Source organism: Erpetoichthys calabaricus, chromosome 14 (genome assembly GCF_900747795.2).
Source record: "Erpetoichthys calabaricus chromosome 14, fErpCal1.3, whole genome shotgun sequence".
Taxonomy (NCBI): Eukaryota; Metazoa; Chordata; class Cladistia; order Polypteriformes; family Polypteridae; genus Erpetoichthys; species Erpetoichthys calabaricus.
In genome coordinates, this window is record NC_041407.2 from 91,986,684 (window position 1) to 92,004,148 (window position 17,465).

The 17,465-nt window shown below is 44.8% G+C and overlaps 1 protein-coding gene across 3 annotated transcripts in view; it reads right to left on the reverse strand.

Moving 5' to 3' along the window:
• kiaa0319l (KIAA0319-like ortholog) overlaps nucleotides 1-17,465 on the reverse strand; it is a 51,005-nt gene that overhangs the window by 13,085 nt on the left and 20,455 nt on the right. For all 3 annotated transcript variants that reach the window (XM_028820000.2, XM_028820002.2, XM_028820001.2), the window contains exons 3-10: nucleotides 11,020-11,278; nucleotides 10,644-10,755; nucleotides 10,315-10,567; nucleotides 10,114-10,215; nucleotides 9,928-10,025; nucleotides 9,717-9,804; nucleotides 4,652-4,744; nucleotides 4,341-4,473 (exon numbers count right to left, since the gene is read on the reverse strand). In XM_028820000.2, the coding sequence (XP_028675833.1) occupies nucleotides 4,341-4,473; nucleotides 4,652-4,744; nucleotides 9,717-9,804; nucleotides 9,928-10,025; nucleotides 10,114-10,215; nucleotides 10,315-10,567; nucleotides 10,644-10,755; nucleotides 11,020-11,278 (1,138 nt within the window). The remainder of the gene's footprint in view (nucleotides 1-4,340; nucleotides 4,474-4,651; nucleotides 4,745-9,716; nucleotides 9,805-9,927; nucleotides 10,026-10,113; nucleotides 10,216-10,314; nucleotides 10,568-10,643; nucleotides 10,756-11,019; nucleotides 11,279-17,465) is intronic.

The window sequence follows — 17,465 nt, forward strand, 5'->3', positions numbered from 1 at the left end:
TGTCAATCCTCTAATGCATCCATTTTCAGCTCCTGCTTGTTTTGGGGACTTGTCCCCTTAAGTTTTCTCTTCGGCATACGGAAGAGGTGACTGGCATGGCCATTCAAGAATTTTCCATTTTTTTCCTTTGGAAAAACTCCTTTGTTGTCTTAGCTATATGTTTGGGGTCAACATTTAAAAAGTTCAGTGAAAAGTTAAAAATGAACAAATCACAAAAATTCAGAAAGAAAAGTGATGGAGAGCAAAAGGGAAAAAAAGGTTTCTTCTACAATTGTGGCCTTCTCATGTTAAACTTCAGTTACTTTCTGTACTTACAGGTTGTGACATTTTTCAAAGGCAAACTTACATAGGCTTTACTTAGTTCATTTAGTGTGTTCTGTACATACGGTTTGAAACTGTTTGCCCTTCATGCCTTACCAACTGCAAGGCAAATCATAAACCAGAACTAGAGGTCAGAGGGATAAGAAACAATTAGAATGTTCCATTTATAATTTAGCTTGTGGGGTTATAATACAACCTCCCATTGACTATGTGCCTTATAGGCATACATTTCAACATACTGTAACTAAGAAAATACTTTTATCAACTTAACCTAACCAGACTAACTGACAAATGGCTCTTACAGAGGCAGACCATATAGAAAAAGTGTTGTCATTTACACATGGAATGACTGAAATGCATGCAAATCCCCTTAAATGAAAATCTGTAATGTTGACTTTAACCATGTCTGCATCGTTTGATTCATAATTTTAAATTGGAGGAGTAATCCATCCATCCATCCATCCATCCATTGTCTCCCGCTTATCCGAGGTCGGGTCGCGGGGGCAGCAGCTTGAGCAGAGATGCCCAGACTTCCCTCTCCCCGGCCACTTCTTCTAGCTCTTCCGGGAGAATCCCAAGGCGTTCCTAGGCCAGTCGAGAGACATAGTCCCTCCAGCGTGTCCTGGGTCTTCCCCGGGGCCTCCTCCCGGTTGGACGTGCCCGGAACACCTCACCAGGGAGGCGTCCAGGAGGCATCCTGATCAGATGCCCGAGCCACCTCATCTGACTCCTCTCGATGCGGAGGAGCAGCGGCTCTACTCTGAGCCCCTCCCGGATGACTGAGCTTCTCACCCTATCTTTAAGGGAAAGCCCAGACACCCTGCGGAGGAAACTCATTTCAGCCGCTTGTATTCGCGATCTCGTTCTTTCGGTCACTACCCATAGCTCATGACCATAGGTGAGGGTAGGAACATAGATCGACTGGTAAATTGAGAGCTTCGCCTTGCGGCTCAGCTCCTTTTTCACCACGACAGACCGATGCAACGCCCGCATTACTGCGGATGCCGCACCGATCCGCCTGTCGATCTCACGCTCCATTCTTCCCTCACTCGTGAACAAGACCCCGAGATACTTGAACTCCTCCACTTGGGGCAGGATCTCGCTACCAACCCTGAGAGGGCACTCCACCCTTTTCCGGTTGAGGACCATGGTCTCGGATTTGGAGGTGCTGATTCTCATTCCAGCCGCTTCACACTCGGCTGCGAACCGATCCAGAGAGAGCTGAAGATCACGGCCTGATGAAGCAAACAGGACAACATCATCTGCAAAAAGCAGTGACCCAATCCTGAGCCCACCAAACCGGACCCCCTCAACGCCCTGGCTGCGCCTAGAAATTCTGTCCATAAAAGTTATGAACAGAATCGGTGACAAAGGGCAGCCCTGGCGGAGTCCAACTCTCACTGGAAACGGGTTCGACTTACTGCCGGCAATGCGGACCAAGCTCTGGCACCGATCGTACAGGGACCGAACAGCCCTTATCAGGGGGGCCGGTACCCCATACTCTCGGAGTACCCCCCACAGGATTCCCCGAGGGACACGGTCGAATGCCTTTTCCAAGTCCACAAAACACATGTAGACTGGTTGGGCAAACTCCCATGCACCCTCCAGGACCCTGCTAAGGGTATAGAGCTGGTCCACTGTTCCGCGACCAGGACGAAAACCACACTGTTCCTCCTGAATCCGAGGCTCGACTATCCGACGGACCCTCCTCTCCAGGACCCCTGAATAAACTTTTCCAGGGAGGCTGAGGAGTGTGATCCCTCTGTAGTTGGAACACACCCTCCGGTCCCCCTTCTTAAAGAGGGGGACCACCACCCCAGTCTGCCAATCCAGAGGCACTGTCCCTGATGTCCATGCGATGTTGCAGAGGCGTGTCAACCAAGACAGTCCTACAACATCCAGAGCCTTGAGGAACTCCGGGCGTATCTCATCCACCCCCCGGGGCCCTGCCACCAAGGAGTTTTTTGACCACCTCGGTGACCTCAGTCCCAGAGATGGGGGAGCCCACCTCTGAGTCCCCAGGCTCTGCTTCCTCATTGGAAGGCATGTTAATGGGATTGAGGAGGTCTTCGAAGTACTCCCCCCACCGACCCACAACGTCCCCGAGTCGAGGTCAGCAGCGCACCATCCCCACCATATACAGTGTTGACACTGCACTGCTTCCCCTTCCTGAGACGCCGGATGGTGGACCAGAATCTCCTCGAAGCCGTCCGAAAGTCGTTCTCCATGGCCTCCCCAAACTCCTCCCACGCCCGAGTTTTTGCCTCAGCAACCACCAAAGCCGCATTCCGCTTGGCCTGCCGGTACCTATCAGCTGCCTCCAGGGTCCCACAGGACAAAAGGGTCCTGTAGGACTCCTTCTTCAGCTTGACGGCATCCTTCACCACCGGTGTCCACCAACGGGTTCGGGGATTGCCGCCACGACAGGCACCGACCACCTTACGGCCACAGCTCCGGTCAGCCGCCTCAACAATAGAGGCACGGAACATGGCCCATTCGGACTCGATGTCCCCCACCTCCCTCGGGACATGGTCGAAGTTCTGCCGGAGGTGGGAGTTGAAGCTACTTCTGACAGGGGGCTCTGCCAGACGTTCCCAGCAGACCCTCACAACACGTTTGGGCCTACCACGCCTGACCGGCATCCTCCCCCACCATCGAAGCCAACTCACCACCAGGTGGTGATCAGTTGACAGCTCCGCCCCTCTCTTCACCCGAGTGTCCAAGACATGTGGCCGCAAGTCAGACGACACGACCACAAAGTCGATCATCGAACTCAGGCCTAGGGTGTCCTGGTGCCAAGTGCACATATGAACACCCCTATGCTTGAACATGGTATTCGTTATGGACAATCCGTGACGAGCACAGAAGTCCAATAACAAAACACCGCTCGGGTTCAGATCGGGGGGGCCATTCCTCCCAATCACGCCCTTCCAGGTCTCACTGTCATTGCCCACGTGAGCATTGAAGTCTCCCAGCAGAATGAGGGAGTCCCCAGAAGGTATGCCCTCTAGCACCCCCTCCAGGGACTCCAAAAAGGGTGGGTACTCCGAACTGCTGTTCGGTGCATACGCACAAACAACAGTTCGGACCCGTCCCCCCACCCGAAGGCGAAGGGAGGCTACCCTCTCATCCACCGGGGTAAACCCCAATGTACAGGCTCCAAGTCGGGGGGCAATAAGTATACCCACACCCGCTCGGCGCCTCTCACCGGGGGCAACTCCAGAGTGGTACAGAGTCCAGCCCCTCTCAAGGAGATTGGTTCCAGAGTCCAAGCTGTGCGTCGAGGTGAGTCCGACTATATCTAGCCGGAACCTCTCAACTTCGCACACTAGCTCAGGCTCCTTCCCCTTCAGAGAGGTGACATTCCACGTCCCAAGAGCCAGCTTCTGTAGCCGAGGATCGGACCGCCAAGGTCCCCGCCTTCGGCCACCACCCAACTCACACTGCACCCGACCTCCTTGGCCCCTCCCATAGGTGGTGAGCCCATGGGAAGAGGGACCCACGTTGCCTCTTCGGGCTGTGCCCGGCCGAGCCCCATGGGTGCAGGCCCGGCCACCAGGCGCTCGCCATCGAGCCCCACCTCCAGGCCTGGCTCCAGAGTGGGGCCCCGGTGACCCGCGTCCGGGCAAGGGAAAACGGCGTCCAAAGTTTTCATTCATCATAGAAGGTTTGAACCGCTCTTTGTCTCATCCCTCACCTAGGACCAGTTTGCCTTGGGTGGAGTAAATCAAGGAAAAATGTGTCCAAAACACTACGGCGGGCACTGTACATGTTGGGAAACACATGAGTTTGTAGAGAATAATGTGTGAGACAGTTGGAGGAAGAGTACTGATTATTGGTATTTTCACTTAATTCTATTATTACTGCCTCAGATTAACTGAATCTACGCACTGGAGATGTTCTCACCATTACAATGTTAAGATGCTGCTTTCTGCTTGGGGAAATTTTGCTTTTCAGTTTGTCCCAATATTGACATTGAGCACAGAATCAAATGAGCCAAGGCACGGAAGTAAGAGTACCTGAAAGTGTAGTTGCCTGGCACTAGTTTGACCAGCTCGAGGATAGGTGTCTCTGCAGAGACCTTTTCTTCCCTGAGTGGACCCTTCACTTCTTCCCAGTGGTAGGATACTATCTTATCATCGTCAGTACTCTCTGAGTGAGAAGAAGAGAACAAAGTGAGACTTTTAATTGGCAAACCAAACAAACTAACTGTTAACATGCAATTATTATTATTTTTTTTTTTGTACAGAGGTGACTGCAAGATAGTTAATCAACAGCAACCAGAGAACTAAATTTAGTGGATAAAAGGAAATAAAATGCTGTCACTCACGACTGCCATCGATGACTGTCGAGCTGGTGGGCAGAGAGATTTCCTGAAACTTGGGTGAGACGACAGCTTTGGGAGGCTGATTTACTCGTGGCTCTGGAAGACGAGATAAAAAGTTCTATATTGAAATGTATCCATCCATTGAAGAAATGTTTGCATTCAGTTTTTACAAAAGAAGGTTGTGAGGGTTCATAACTTGTTCCTATAATAATGGATGAAAGGCAAAACAAACCTGGGCAGGACACCAGTCTGTCACATATTCATACATACACTACATGGCCAAGAGTTTCTGGACAACTGATCATCACACCTATATGAGCTTGTTGGTGATCCCATTCCAAAACCATAGGCATTAATGTAAAGTGGTGTGCGCCTGTGTGTCTATAACAGCCTCCACTCTTCTCTTTCCACAAGATTCTGGAGTATGTTTGTGGGAATTTGTGCCCATTCACTCCAAAGAGGTAAGGTACCAATGGTACCATTTCCATTCACCCAAAGGCGCTATGTAGGGTTGAGGTCAGGGCTCTGTGCAGGCCACTTGAGTTCCACTATCTCTGGCTTTGTGCACAGTCATGCTTGAGAAAATGATGCACAATTGTCTGAATGTGTCTCTGTCTGCTGTAGCATTAACAGGACCCTTCACTAGAAGCAAGAAGCCAAGCCCAAACACCTGCCATTATCCCTCCTCCACCAAACCTTACAGTAGGCTTTATGCAGTCCAGGAGGTAGCGGTTCTCCTGGCAGCTGCTAAACTCAGAGTTGTCCATCAGACTGATCGACAGTGAAGCCTAATTTATCACTCCAGAGGACATGTTTTCACTGTTACAGTGTCCAATTGTGGCATGCATTACTCCAGACAACACTTGGCATTGTACATGGTGATCTTAGGCTTGGCTATTGAAACCCATTTTATGAAGCTACTTCTGCACATTCTGGAACCCTGCTGCAAGTGACGCTGCGGAGGAGAGTGGATTTTAATGGTCTATAAATGGCGGCACTTGGCTTCCCCGCTCTGCGAGTTTGAGTGGTCTACCACTTTGTGGCTGACTATTGTTGCTCCTCAGCTCTTCCACTTCACAGTAATAGCACTTCCAGCTGGCCAGGGCAGATTGAGTAGAGCAGAAATTTCACATAATGACTTGTGACAAATGTGACATCCTATGACAGTGCTGAACTCTTCATTCTACTATCCAAAGGGCATTGCATGGCTGTGTGCTGATTTTTATGCACCCAATCACAATGTAACACCTGAACAACTCCATCATTTAACGGGGAGTCCACATAAATTTGGTCATATAGTGTATAAGGGGGTGATAATTGTCTCTTAATCCAGACAGATATTCTTTAATATAAATATATTACTATTGATTAAGTATCACATTTTATATCTCTACAAGTTAAATTTCTTTGTTAAGAGGAAGTTCCAACTGAGTAGGTGAGGACACAAAGTCAAACCAGCGGTACCCAAGGATTCTCCAAAGAGACACGGTACTGAAGAAGTCCAGTCTTCATTTCAGCTCACCTTATAGCCATATAGCAAAACAGGAAGCACCAGGACTGTAAAGACTTGGACCTTCATTCTTTTGCAAAGATATTGGGGGTGCCACACACCCCTTTGCAGTGACCTCATGACTCCCCCCACCACCCCATGCTCTCCCAATCTATCTACTGACTTCATAGGAAGAGTCACCAGAGATATGAATGTCACTGTCGAGGTAAGTAAACCTCTTGACAAGGTTGACATTCACTCCACCGACAGACACACGATTGATAGCTATGCCCAAGAGGTCATTAAAGGCCTGGATTTTGTTTTTTATTCAGGACACTCGCAAGCCCAGACACTTAGGCTCCTCACTCAGTCTCTCAAGCGCCCTGATGAGAGCCTGTTTTCCTCCATGCTTTGCTCCATGAAGATCACAGCATTGTCAGCAAAGTCAACATCAGTGAATCTTTCTTCACCAACAGATGTCTCATAACTGCTGGTGTGAATGGTGAATAAAATTCATGACGTAGTGGTAGACGGTCCATTTACTGTTTCCGGTGCATTAATGCACTGGTATAGCTGCGTCTCAGTATTGTGGAGATGTTTTTACTGTTCTATAGTAATTGACAATGGTGTGTTTTTAGAATGAAGGAGGACTTTGTTCACAGAAGCTTATTTCTTCAGTTTCTGGCACTTCTAGTGTACCTCTCGCAGTTTTCATGCAGACTTCTGCCTTGTGCGCCACTTGTGCAAGAGTCAGGATTTTATTGTCCTGAAGCCACACAAAACATCCACTGAGTTACATAGTTAAGTGCACAGTATATCATATATTTACTCATCTTTTTGGAAATCAACAACGGGTGGATTGTGCTTTGGATAATTTAATTATATTTTTGTTAAACTGGCAATGTAGCATTTTGCTTTTAAGATAACTAGCTGGGTAGCCGACATGGGTACAAAAAACATACACAGTCCAGCATTTTCAAAGTTTGCCTGCTCCAAGTATACAGCCAGATTAGAGGAGCTCGCCTATCAGCTCTTGCTGCAAGGAAGCCACTTCTGAGCCAGATGTTGGAGATTTGTGGGAGACCACCAGCAGTTCACCACAATGCAAACCTTCAGACTGAGATGCTTTGTGGTGCGAGTCCACGGCAATCCAATACCCTCCAAAAATGGGGCGGTTAAGACGGTTTTGTAATGAAGAACGGCCAAACAAATCCTCAAAGCTGACATTACAGACTGGTTAGTAATGATAGCAAAGTTTGGACGTTGCCATCAATGCTAAAAGTTGTGTTGCTGCTTACCAAATTAAAAGGATGTTTTAAACACAGTGCACTTTCCTCCCACGTACCAAGGACTTGTGTCTTATTTTAATCGGCAACTGTAAACTGTCCCCGAGTTAGTGTGAAAGTGTGGGTATGTGCACAAGCGGGCCCTTCAACAGACTGGCAACCTGTACTGGCCAGGCTCTGGCCTTGTGCCAGATATTAAGTTACGTTAAATTAACTTGCTTTGTTTAGTACTTTATAAAACAAATTGCCACACTACCTGTGTCAAGGGCAAGTAAAAGAATGACTTAAAAATATTTGCTATCTCTTGTTTCACATGCACCTTCAGCATATTTTGTCTGTATTTGCATGTGTGAACGTCTCTTCGCTGCTGTTCCCGTAAAGCCTGCTTCTCAGACTCATTATTGTCATTATTTGTGAGCTGCCTTTCTTGCCTCCTTTTCAGTTTTATACTTTTATACATTTTTTACTTTTAAACTTTTCCACCTTTGAAGGTGACTCTCTCAAGAGTGTGCCTTTACTCCTTCTCAAGTGTCTCACTTCGCCTCTTCTGTCATGTCACCAAAGCCAAACTGACCAATCAGTTTGCTCTGAGGGACTGGACACACAGACTTTAGTGTTTTATTATATAGTACATATATGTAGGTTGCATGTATGAATATCTTTATTTAACCTCCTTGGCTTTAACCCTGGGCTCAGAATTCTATGTAAATACGGTTAAGCCCGATTCAGGATGACATGTAATGATCTGCTGCCATCTAGTGGATGAAATAACATCATGATGCAAAAGAATCATGAATTTTCTATCTATTCTGACACTTTACAGTAACTCATCAATATTTATGACTGGGGCAGATCCTTCAAGTAAAACACAATGGTGTGTAAATAAGAGCAAGCTGAAACTGAACCATTAGTGATGACAATGTGAATTGGTCATCAGATGCTAATAAGGACGGTGCGCTGTACGACTGAACCGCAGTGATATGGCTGGTGAATTTGGTCACCTGAAGATTCACCATGGTGAAGAAAGGCAAAACGACTGAAAACATGAAGAAAGACAAGAAAGACGTTAGCCCCCTAAGCACTGTTCACAATGCAGCAACTGTCATTCGTGTCAGGGGAAATGTGGAAGTCACTAAGAGTTTTGTTGTGGCAACCTAAAATAACACAATGGGTGCATCAATTGTGTGGGTCAGGTACTGATGTTCTAAACTCGCATACACAAGCAACAGAAAAAAATGTGAAAAGTATGCAAAGAAACACGCTTCTACTGTCTCGACCACGAAATCGGGCTGTGTGTTGGTGACTGTCTCAAAAACATGTCACATGAAGGATGTGTGCTAAATCTGCATCAGTGCAGCAGCGAACATTAGGCAGACCTTTCCTACTGTATTCATGTTGACGTTTTGATATCTACACGTTTCCATTACACGTCATAACATTTTTTCTTGAAATAAATTCAACATTTATGACTCATTTATTTTCCCCAAAAAGTTAAAGATAACGCTAAGAGGACTTTAAAAAAGGAAAGAGTGCTGGACAGGGTCAGTCCACTGCAAGGCCCACTCACGCACGCATCTCCAGTCACATAGGGCCAACTTGGAATCACAGGGTTAATCTAACCGGTGCATCTTTGGGGATATGGGAAGAAAACCAGAGTAGCTGGAGGTAACCCATGCAAACAAGCAGAGAATGTGTGGGCTCGATGGAGACAACGACAATGACAGGGCACAGGATTCAAACTTAGGACACTGCATCAGTGAGGCAGCAGCTGTGGCCACCATGTCACTCTCCATATTAAATTTTAGGGGTTGGAAGCATGAGCTGAAAGCGCATTGCCGCACCCTCCACACGTGGAACCCAAATGCAGCAGGTGACACCTCAGCACCACACTGGCACGGAGTTTTTTTTTTTTACGGTGGCTGGAGTGCCAATCCTACTGCCAATCCCCAAGTTTTCCCTGTAATTTGGAGCACCTGCTTGCAGGGCTGGATACAGGTTAACATCATACCCAGGATGAAGCAATTGCAGGTTAAGGGCCTTACTCCAGTAGATTAGAGTCACTTCTAGCATTTTACGGGATTCGAACCTGCAACCTTCCAACTGCCAGTGCAGGTCCCTAGCCTCAGAGTTTATATTAATGAAACATTTTTAGATTATTCCTCTATAATGTATAAATTGATGGGGCCCATACTTTCAACCAACACACACACACAAAAGAACAAAACATGCACTCTACATCAAGTAATACAATGACAATGTAATAAGACAGAGCTAAGATGTCAAGAGGCCCCACCTGGATTCACAGTTACGTTGACAAAGCCTTCTCCTCTGGCTCCATCACCTTCTGCTATCACTTTGAACTCATAAAGCCCCTCAGTCAGCTGCAACAGAGAGGTGATTATTAACCCAGCAGCCGGTCAGTGCCCTGCTCCTGAAGCCCCTGAGGTTCTGCAGATGCTCATATTATCCTCGAGACACTGCTTAGCATGTTCTGCTTGCCTCACCTTGCTCAGTTTCAAGGTCTTGCCATGCTTGCCCTCCATCACACCACTGTAATCTTTGGGATGGGTGATCAATCGCCAATCAAATGTATAAGTCATTCCTGTAAGTAAACACTTAAGAGTGAGTGTCCCAAAAAGAGATGACCATTTCAGCAAAGAAATGTATGGATTTCAGCAAGCTGGGCATACCTTCTGTAGGCTCTGGGACTGCAAACGCATTGAGTTCCACTTCATTTTTGGGTAAAGTGACCTCAATGTTTTCACCTGCAGACACAATCAGTTGCCGAGGGACTGCATGGAGAGATAAAGGAGAAGAAGAGCGGGAGATCAGGAACTGTAGGCCATGTAATCCTAAAACACCATGGCGGGCCTGAAGAAAGCATCACTCACCTGGCTGAGTGGTAGCTCCAGCAGGGGTAGTAGTGGGAGATGAGGCTTCAGTAGATTCTCCAGTGGTAGTGCTAGTGTTGCTAAATGGCCCAGCAGCAGCTGAGTCTGACGCAGTGGAATTATGATCCAACGGATTTGGAAGATCTTCTTTACTCCCACCGGGTGGGAGGGGCTGTGTGCTGTTGTCTGACAAACCAAGGGCTACAGGACTGGATGACAGCACAACACGAGTTGGCTTTGGCGAGGGAACTGCCTATAGAGACAGACAGGTGCAAGAAGTTATGCTTTTCCAATTAAGAAGATTGACAAGCATTCAGAATGGAACCCACCTCTTTAGAAGACTTGCCAGCTGAGGGCTGTGATGAGCTGGCATTTCTCTTCATTCTTTTCATCTTTTTTTCTCCCGTACGAAAATTGTGAAAAGCCTTTTTTCTGTACATGCTGCAGACAGAGACTTTTGTTTAGTTTCAGGTATCCCATTTATTAGAGATTTCAATTCACCCTAATAGTGTTGATCTCCATGATGTCCCACAAGATCAGGGTTCATTACAGTTGTGTACAATATTTTGTAGACCTGGGTGATGGGCAAGTTAAATGATTTGCTCATAAGGGTCATGAGGCCAATCAGAAATGGGGTTTGAACCAGCACTCCTGTGCCATACAATTAAACTGCTAAATTGCCCACCTCTCACAATGAAAACTTACCTGCGGGACACCATTTCCACCAGGGAGTACTGGTGCCAAGTCCTTTCTGGTTCACACTGTCCTGGATTTAAGCATGCTAAAAGAACACAGCGCCCTCTAAGGGTCCATGCTGCGTCACAACCTGGTTTCTCACAGCAAGCCTGGCTGCACAATCCATTCCCACTAGCATGTGTCAGTTTCAGAGAAGACAGAGGTCGCCAGTTCCCACCTCTCAGAGACGCACCAAACACAGCTCTGTTCACTTGGCACCATGCTGCATCTAGGGATTAAACAAATAAAAGATGTCCTTATTTATCCAAAATGGCATCATATTTTCTTAAATACAGTCATGTGAAAAACTAAGTACACCCGTCAAATGTTTTTTGTAACATATGTAGACATATCAAGATTTGGATAACCCTAATAACTCTAATCTTCATTTAAACAGTATCACCTTTATCTATAGATACAATATAACAAACATCATGTCACATTTATATTTTGTAGTCCATTGTATGTATAATTTAAATAAACATAAATGCAAATGTCCGATATGAAAAAAGTAAGCCCATCTATATGTTTATCAATACCTAAAATACCATAAATTAGACTCGGGTGCACCAGATCAGGTACAAATGATTAGAACGTCATTAGGAAGGACCTTGGAAGAACCAGTCTTATTTAAACTGCAGACATTTAGTTTGGTGGGGTCTTTGTTGCTGAAGTTTGTGTTATTACCATGTTGAAATTGAAAGAGCTCCATGAGGCTTCAGAAAGAAGGTTTGATATGTCTAGGAGTCTGGGAAGAGATTCAAAAAGATCTCCAAACTACTGGACATTAACCATTCCACTGTCTAGAACATCATCTAGAAGTGGAGAAGATTTCAAACAATTGCTAACTTTTCAGACCAGGTTGTCCCAAAAAGTTCAGGCTGTGAGCAGAAAGCAAGATGCTGAAAGAAGTCTTTAAGAGGCCCAGAATTTCATCACAGGTCCTATAGATAGCTTTTGCCAAGGTTGATGTTCAAGTGCAGGAGTCTATCATTAGAAAAAAGGCTACACAAATCAGATCTACATTGGAGATGTGCCAGAAAAAAAAAAAAAATCTTACCCCTAGTGAGCGAAAATCAGAGCAAGATTAAAATTTACCCATGAAGACCTAGGCACAGACCCAACATCTGGAACAATTTGTTCTGGACAGATGTCTTCTGGAACTTTTTATCTACATGTTCGGTGAAAACTAAAGACAGAAGAACCTGATGCCAACTGTAAAGCATGGTAGTGGATATGTTTTGGTTTGGGTTATGTTTCTGCATCAGGGTCTGGGAAGCTCACCATCTTGGAATAGAATCTGTATTCTTCATTGCGCCAGAGCATGAAGATAATGTGAGACCATCTGTCAGAAAGACTGAAGCTCAACTGAAAATGGACCTTGCAACATGACAAATGACCCTAAATATACCAGTAAATCTACCAAGGAATGGCTGAAAAGAATGAAATGGAGGGTTCAGGAATGGCCAAATCAAACCCTGGAACTAAATCTCATCAAGATGCTGTGAGGGGATTTAAAAAGGTCTGTGCATGCAAGACACCCCTCAAACGTCACATAGCTGAAGGAATTCAGCATGGAGGAGTGGGAAAAATCTCAACCAGTCAATGTTAAGAAACTGCTAGGCAGTTAGAGGAAATGCCGACTTGATGAGGCAACATATAAGAGTCAAGATGGGGCTTAATTTTTTCCACAGAAGGAAACAGCACATTTGTTCATTAGTTGTGGAATTAATTACTGCATATTAATATCACCTTTATCTGTAGTACTAAGGTATTGTATTGAAAAACACATTGGAAACTTCAAAAGACTTTGTTGGACAGTTATCTTATCCAAAGATCTTGACCATACATTGTTCTTCTCTCTTGTTAAATGAACCCTAGCCTGAAGGAGTCTTAATTTTTACATTTAAGATTTCTCACTTAAAGATGTACCAATATTGTTTCTTGTCCTAGTGTGCATATAAACAGAGGGAACTCCAGTTTCTGTATTACATCTTGCCTGAAGAAGGGGCCCGAGTTGTCTTGAAAGCTTGCATGTTGTAATCTTTTTAGTTAGCCAATAAAAGGTGTCATTTTGTTTGACTTTTCACTATCACCTTTATCTAATGACTGTTTAAACGAAGATCAAATCTTACTCTGTCCACACATGTAGGAAAAAAAATTTCGGACGTGAGCATCAGTAGGCTTTGTGCCCTAGGAACCAAGTTACCCAAAATATTCTATAACATTTCAGGAATTATTTACCACTCTCATGCTGATCTTTCTGATCATAAAACAGGTCATTATTATAGCAATTGACGAGAAGAATTCATAAATAATTGCAGAATTATGGGATTTGAGGGTTCCTCCTGAGTGCCTCTTTCTCTTGCAAGATTTGGCTCAAAAACTAAACCACATTGTCATCTCATAGCAGGTTTAAGTTTCGAGTTTGGTATTTTTCCAAAGAGCCATTTTAGCTCTACAAAATGTGACACACACACACACACGCACACATCATTGGCATACAGCATCAATATTTTTGGTATCAGGAGACCCGAAAATATCAAGATCCATCGAAAACCCGAGACTGAAATTCTTGACGAATCTAAAGCTTTCGCTCCTCCCCCATAGATGATAGGTTATAGTGGGGGAGGGTGCAAAGGAAAAATGATTACTTACTTTTTCACATGCCTGTATATGCATAATTACATGCTTTTAGTATTAAGAAAGAAGACGTGAGAACATTACACTGCAGATTTCTGACCACAGATGAACTGGCAGTGGCCATCTACTTGAGGCTGCTTGTACAGTATGTTTATTACATGGGTGTATGTGTATACGTGTGTTTTCATGCGTGTGATGGAGACAAGGAGGTGCGCATGGTTGAATGACTTCCAACTGTGCAAGCTAAAATGAAGACACTACAGACAGAAACGGTGCAGGACTGGCAGAAACGCCTACAGGCCAAGCTCCTGCACGTCTGAAGACCATCTGCATTTGGCTGAACAGGATATTAAAATTTGAAAATATCCGCTTCAGGCGGGGTCTGTCTGTAAGGCTCTGATATGCACCATCAAACAGGGCAGATGGTCTCCAACTGAACCTTCTCCGTTTGTATCCTGCATAGAATACACGTGTACAGACGTGGACAATTTTCCACAAACAAAGAAGAACCCACAAATGTCTCTGAAAGAACTTGAAACTGACAAAGCTCATTGGCACCCATCATTGTTTATTTCGTATTTAAAAAAAACATTACTTTGGAGTTTTGATTCAAAAGAATATTTCAAATAGTAAAAAAAAAAAAAAAATGAAAATAACGTGGACAAAAATGATGGGACCCTTAACCTAACATTTTGTTTGCTTAACTTTTGGAGGCCATCACTGCAAACAAGCGTTTCCTGGAGATCTCCATGAGATCCCTTCATCTGTCTGCAGGTAGTTTGGCCCAAACTTCTCCAGCTGGGTCAGGGTTGAAGGGGGTCTTTTCCAGGCTGCATGCTTCATGTCTTTCCACAGATGTTTGAATGGATTCAAAGCACGGCTCACAGAAGGCCACTTCAGAACAGTCAATTGTTTTATTCTTTGCTGTTCTTGGGTGTTTTTAGCTGTGTGTTTTGGGTCCTTATCCTGTTGGGAGTATCCATGACCTGCAACTGAGGCAGAGCTTTCTGACACTGGGCAGGATGTTTCACTCCAGAATGTCTTGATAGTCTTGAGATTTCATTGTTCCCTGCACAGATTCATGGCAGCCCATGCCAGATGCAGCAAAGCGGCCCCAAAAGATAACCAAGCTTCCTCCATGTTTCACAGCAGGTATGGCGTTCTTTTTTTTGAAAGCTTCATTTTTTTCATCTGTGACCATGCGGTTGATGTGACTTGCTACAAAGCCTCAGTTTTTGTCTCATCTGCCCAAAGAACATTTTCTTAGAAGACTGTGGCTTGCCAGTATGCAATTTAGCAACTTCCAGTCTGGCTTATTTATGTGAAGTCCTGCTGGGTTACTTCTTCCACTGAGCCCACTGTCACTCAATAATAATATTAATATATAATGCCTTTCCCATGCTCAAGACACTCAAAAAGCAATGGATGGTGCAATCAGACACTGGACAAGCATTTTAATGGCAGGTGTAAATGTAATCCAGCTCAAGTAGTTAGGTCCATAAGTATGTGGACGGTGACACAATTTTCATAATTTTGGCTCTGTATGCCACCACAACAGATTTGAAATAAAGCAATTTTTACGTGATCGAAATGTAGATTTTGAGTTTTAATTTAGGGGGTTTACCAAAAATATCATATGAGACATTTAGGAATGACAGTTTGTGAGTGGGATTTTGAGGCAGTCTTCCAGTTAGTAGGCAGAGGTTAGTCTGCCAAACTCAAAAGGGAAGAAGGAAGGAAATTGCAAGACGATGGCCGATCTAAGCCCAGGCATCATCGTCTGATAAAAGGAGAATTAAAGAGACGGACTCCATTAACGCCGAACTGGAAAGGTATAAACGACTCACCTGTTGTCGTCATGGACATGGTTGGTGAGGTGGCCACCTGCCCGCCTTTTTAAAACTGCCCTTGAGTCCTGACTAGCTGATCATCTCATGAAGGTGAGACCTGAACCTTTTCTGTCATGAGGATAATGCTGTCTTCTTCAGTAATGGTAGTGGTATGGGAGGCATGTCCTTAGAGGGACTGCTGTTAGGTGCTGGGATGAAATCCTCAGAGCCATTGCAAGACCTTACGCTGGTACAGTGGGCTATGGGTTCCTCCTGGTGCAGGACTATGCTAGCCTCATGTGACCAGAGTGTGCAGGCAGTTACTCGATGATGAAGGCATTGTACCATTGACTGGCTTGCACATTCCCCAGACATGAATACAATTGAGAACTTCTGGGACGTTATGTATCGGTACATCCAACACCACCAAGTAGCACCACAGACTGTCCAGGAGCTCACTGATGCCCTGGTCTAGGAGGAGATCCCCTCAGGACACCATCCGCTGCCTCATCAAGAGCATATACAGACACATTGGTGTCATAGACACTACCGAGTCACATTAGGAGTTGCTGTGATGAAATTCATGCAAATTGGATAAGCCTGAGATTTCAATTTTGGCCTTTGATTTTCGGTCTGATGTTTAAATCAGCCCTCAATGGGTCAGTGATTTTGGTTTCCATTGACCGTTGATCATTTTGTTCTGAACAAATTACATAGAATTACTCAGTAGAGATTTTCCAGTTGAATATTTTGTTCATCGATATCCGATGTGTGATTTAATTGTTACCTTAATTTTTTTGACCAGTATATACATATCCTCTTTAATAAAACCCCTGTGTTCGTCCATGTGTCCGTGTGTGTGTGTGTCTTCTGGTGAAGTGCACATGCGCGGGGCACGGTACGATGCTTCAAAGCAGATGCTTCAAAGGCCGCCTGACGCGTCACACAAGACAGAGAGGGCGGGACCTATAAAATATTGCGCGGCCGATCCAATCGGATTTCGGTAAATGAGGTACGACCTAAAACATAACACACGAAAAATCCAATCGGGTACTGAGACGCGGAGAGCAGCTTCCCCAAAGAGGTGGGATTAGTGTTTGTTGTTGTGCAAGTGTTCACTCTGATGATGTCAGATTTGCGATTAACAAACTTGGCCCGGTAAAGTGCCAGTCGTTGAAGGGGTTTTCCTAAATATACGAATTTTCATGATATTACAATAGGATGACTTTTAAAAGTAGATTTATTTTCACGCACATAAAATACGTTGCTGGGGAGACGCCACACATACAATAATCAGCTGCACGCCAGCACAGATTAAAATACTTGCTGGGGAACTGCACAGTACTTGCTGGAGAGACGTATTACTGAGAGAGAAAATTAAAGGCACACAATACAGTGACGCATATTATAGCCACATATAAGCCAGGATTACTGTAACAGAAAACAGACGGTCCCTTGCCATTTAATGTAGACTTCCTACTAATGTTTATGCACTACTGTTCTAGCGCCCGTTATTGTAACGGGCTTAATGTCTAGTATACAGTATATATATTTTTGTCCTTTGGATACTGTTGCACTTTTTTCTTGTCTTTTCTGTGACTGCAAGTTTTGGAAGGAGAAAGTCAGAACAACCTAGCTTCATCATTACCAAAAGAACTTCAGTTAATACTCAACTGTCATTGTAGCATTTCTTGCCTTGAGCTTTGGTGGGATTGTTACAATATGAGGAGATAATTTTTAAAAATCTCCATCAAGTGCTCAATGATCCCACACACCCACTACATTGCAAATGTCATTTTAGCTCTGTGGTAATAAACAGATTCTTACCATTTTGAATAAAAACACCCAGATAAAGGACAACATTTGTACCCTGAACAAGTAGGCAATTTAATGAGAACAGGCAACTGGAATACAGCGCCATTATTGATTTGGCAGATTCATAAG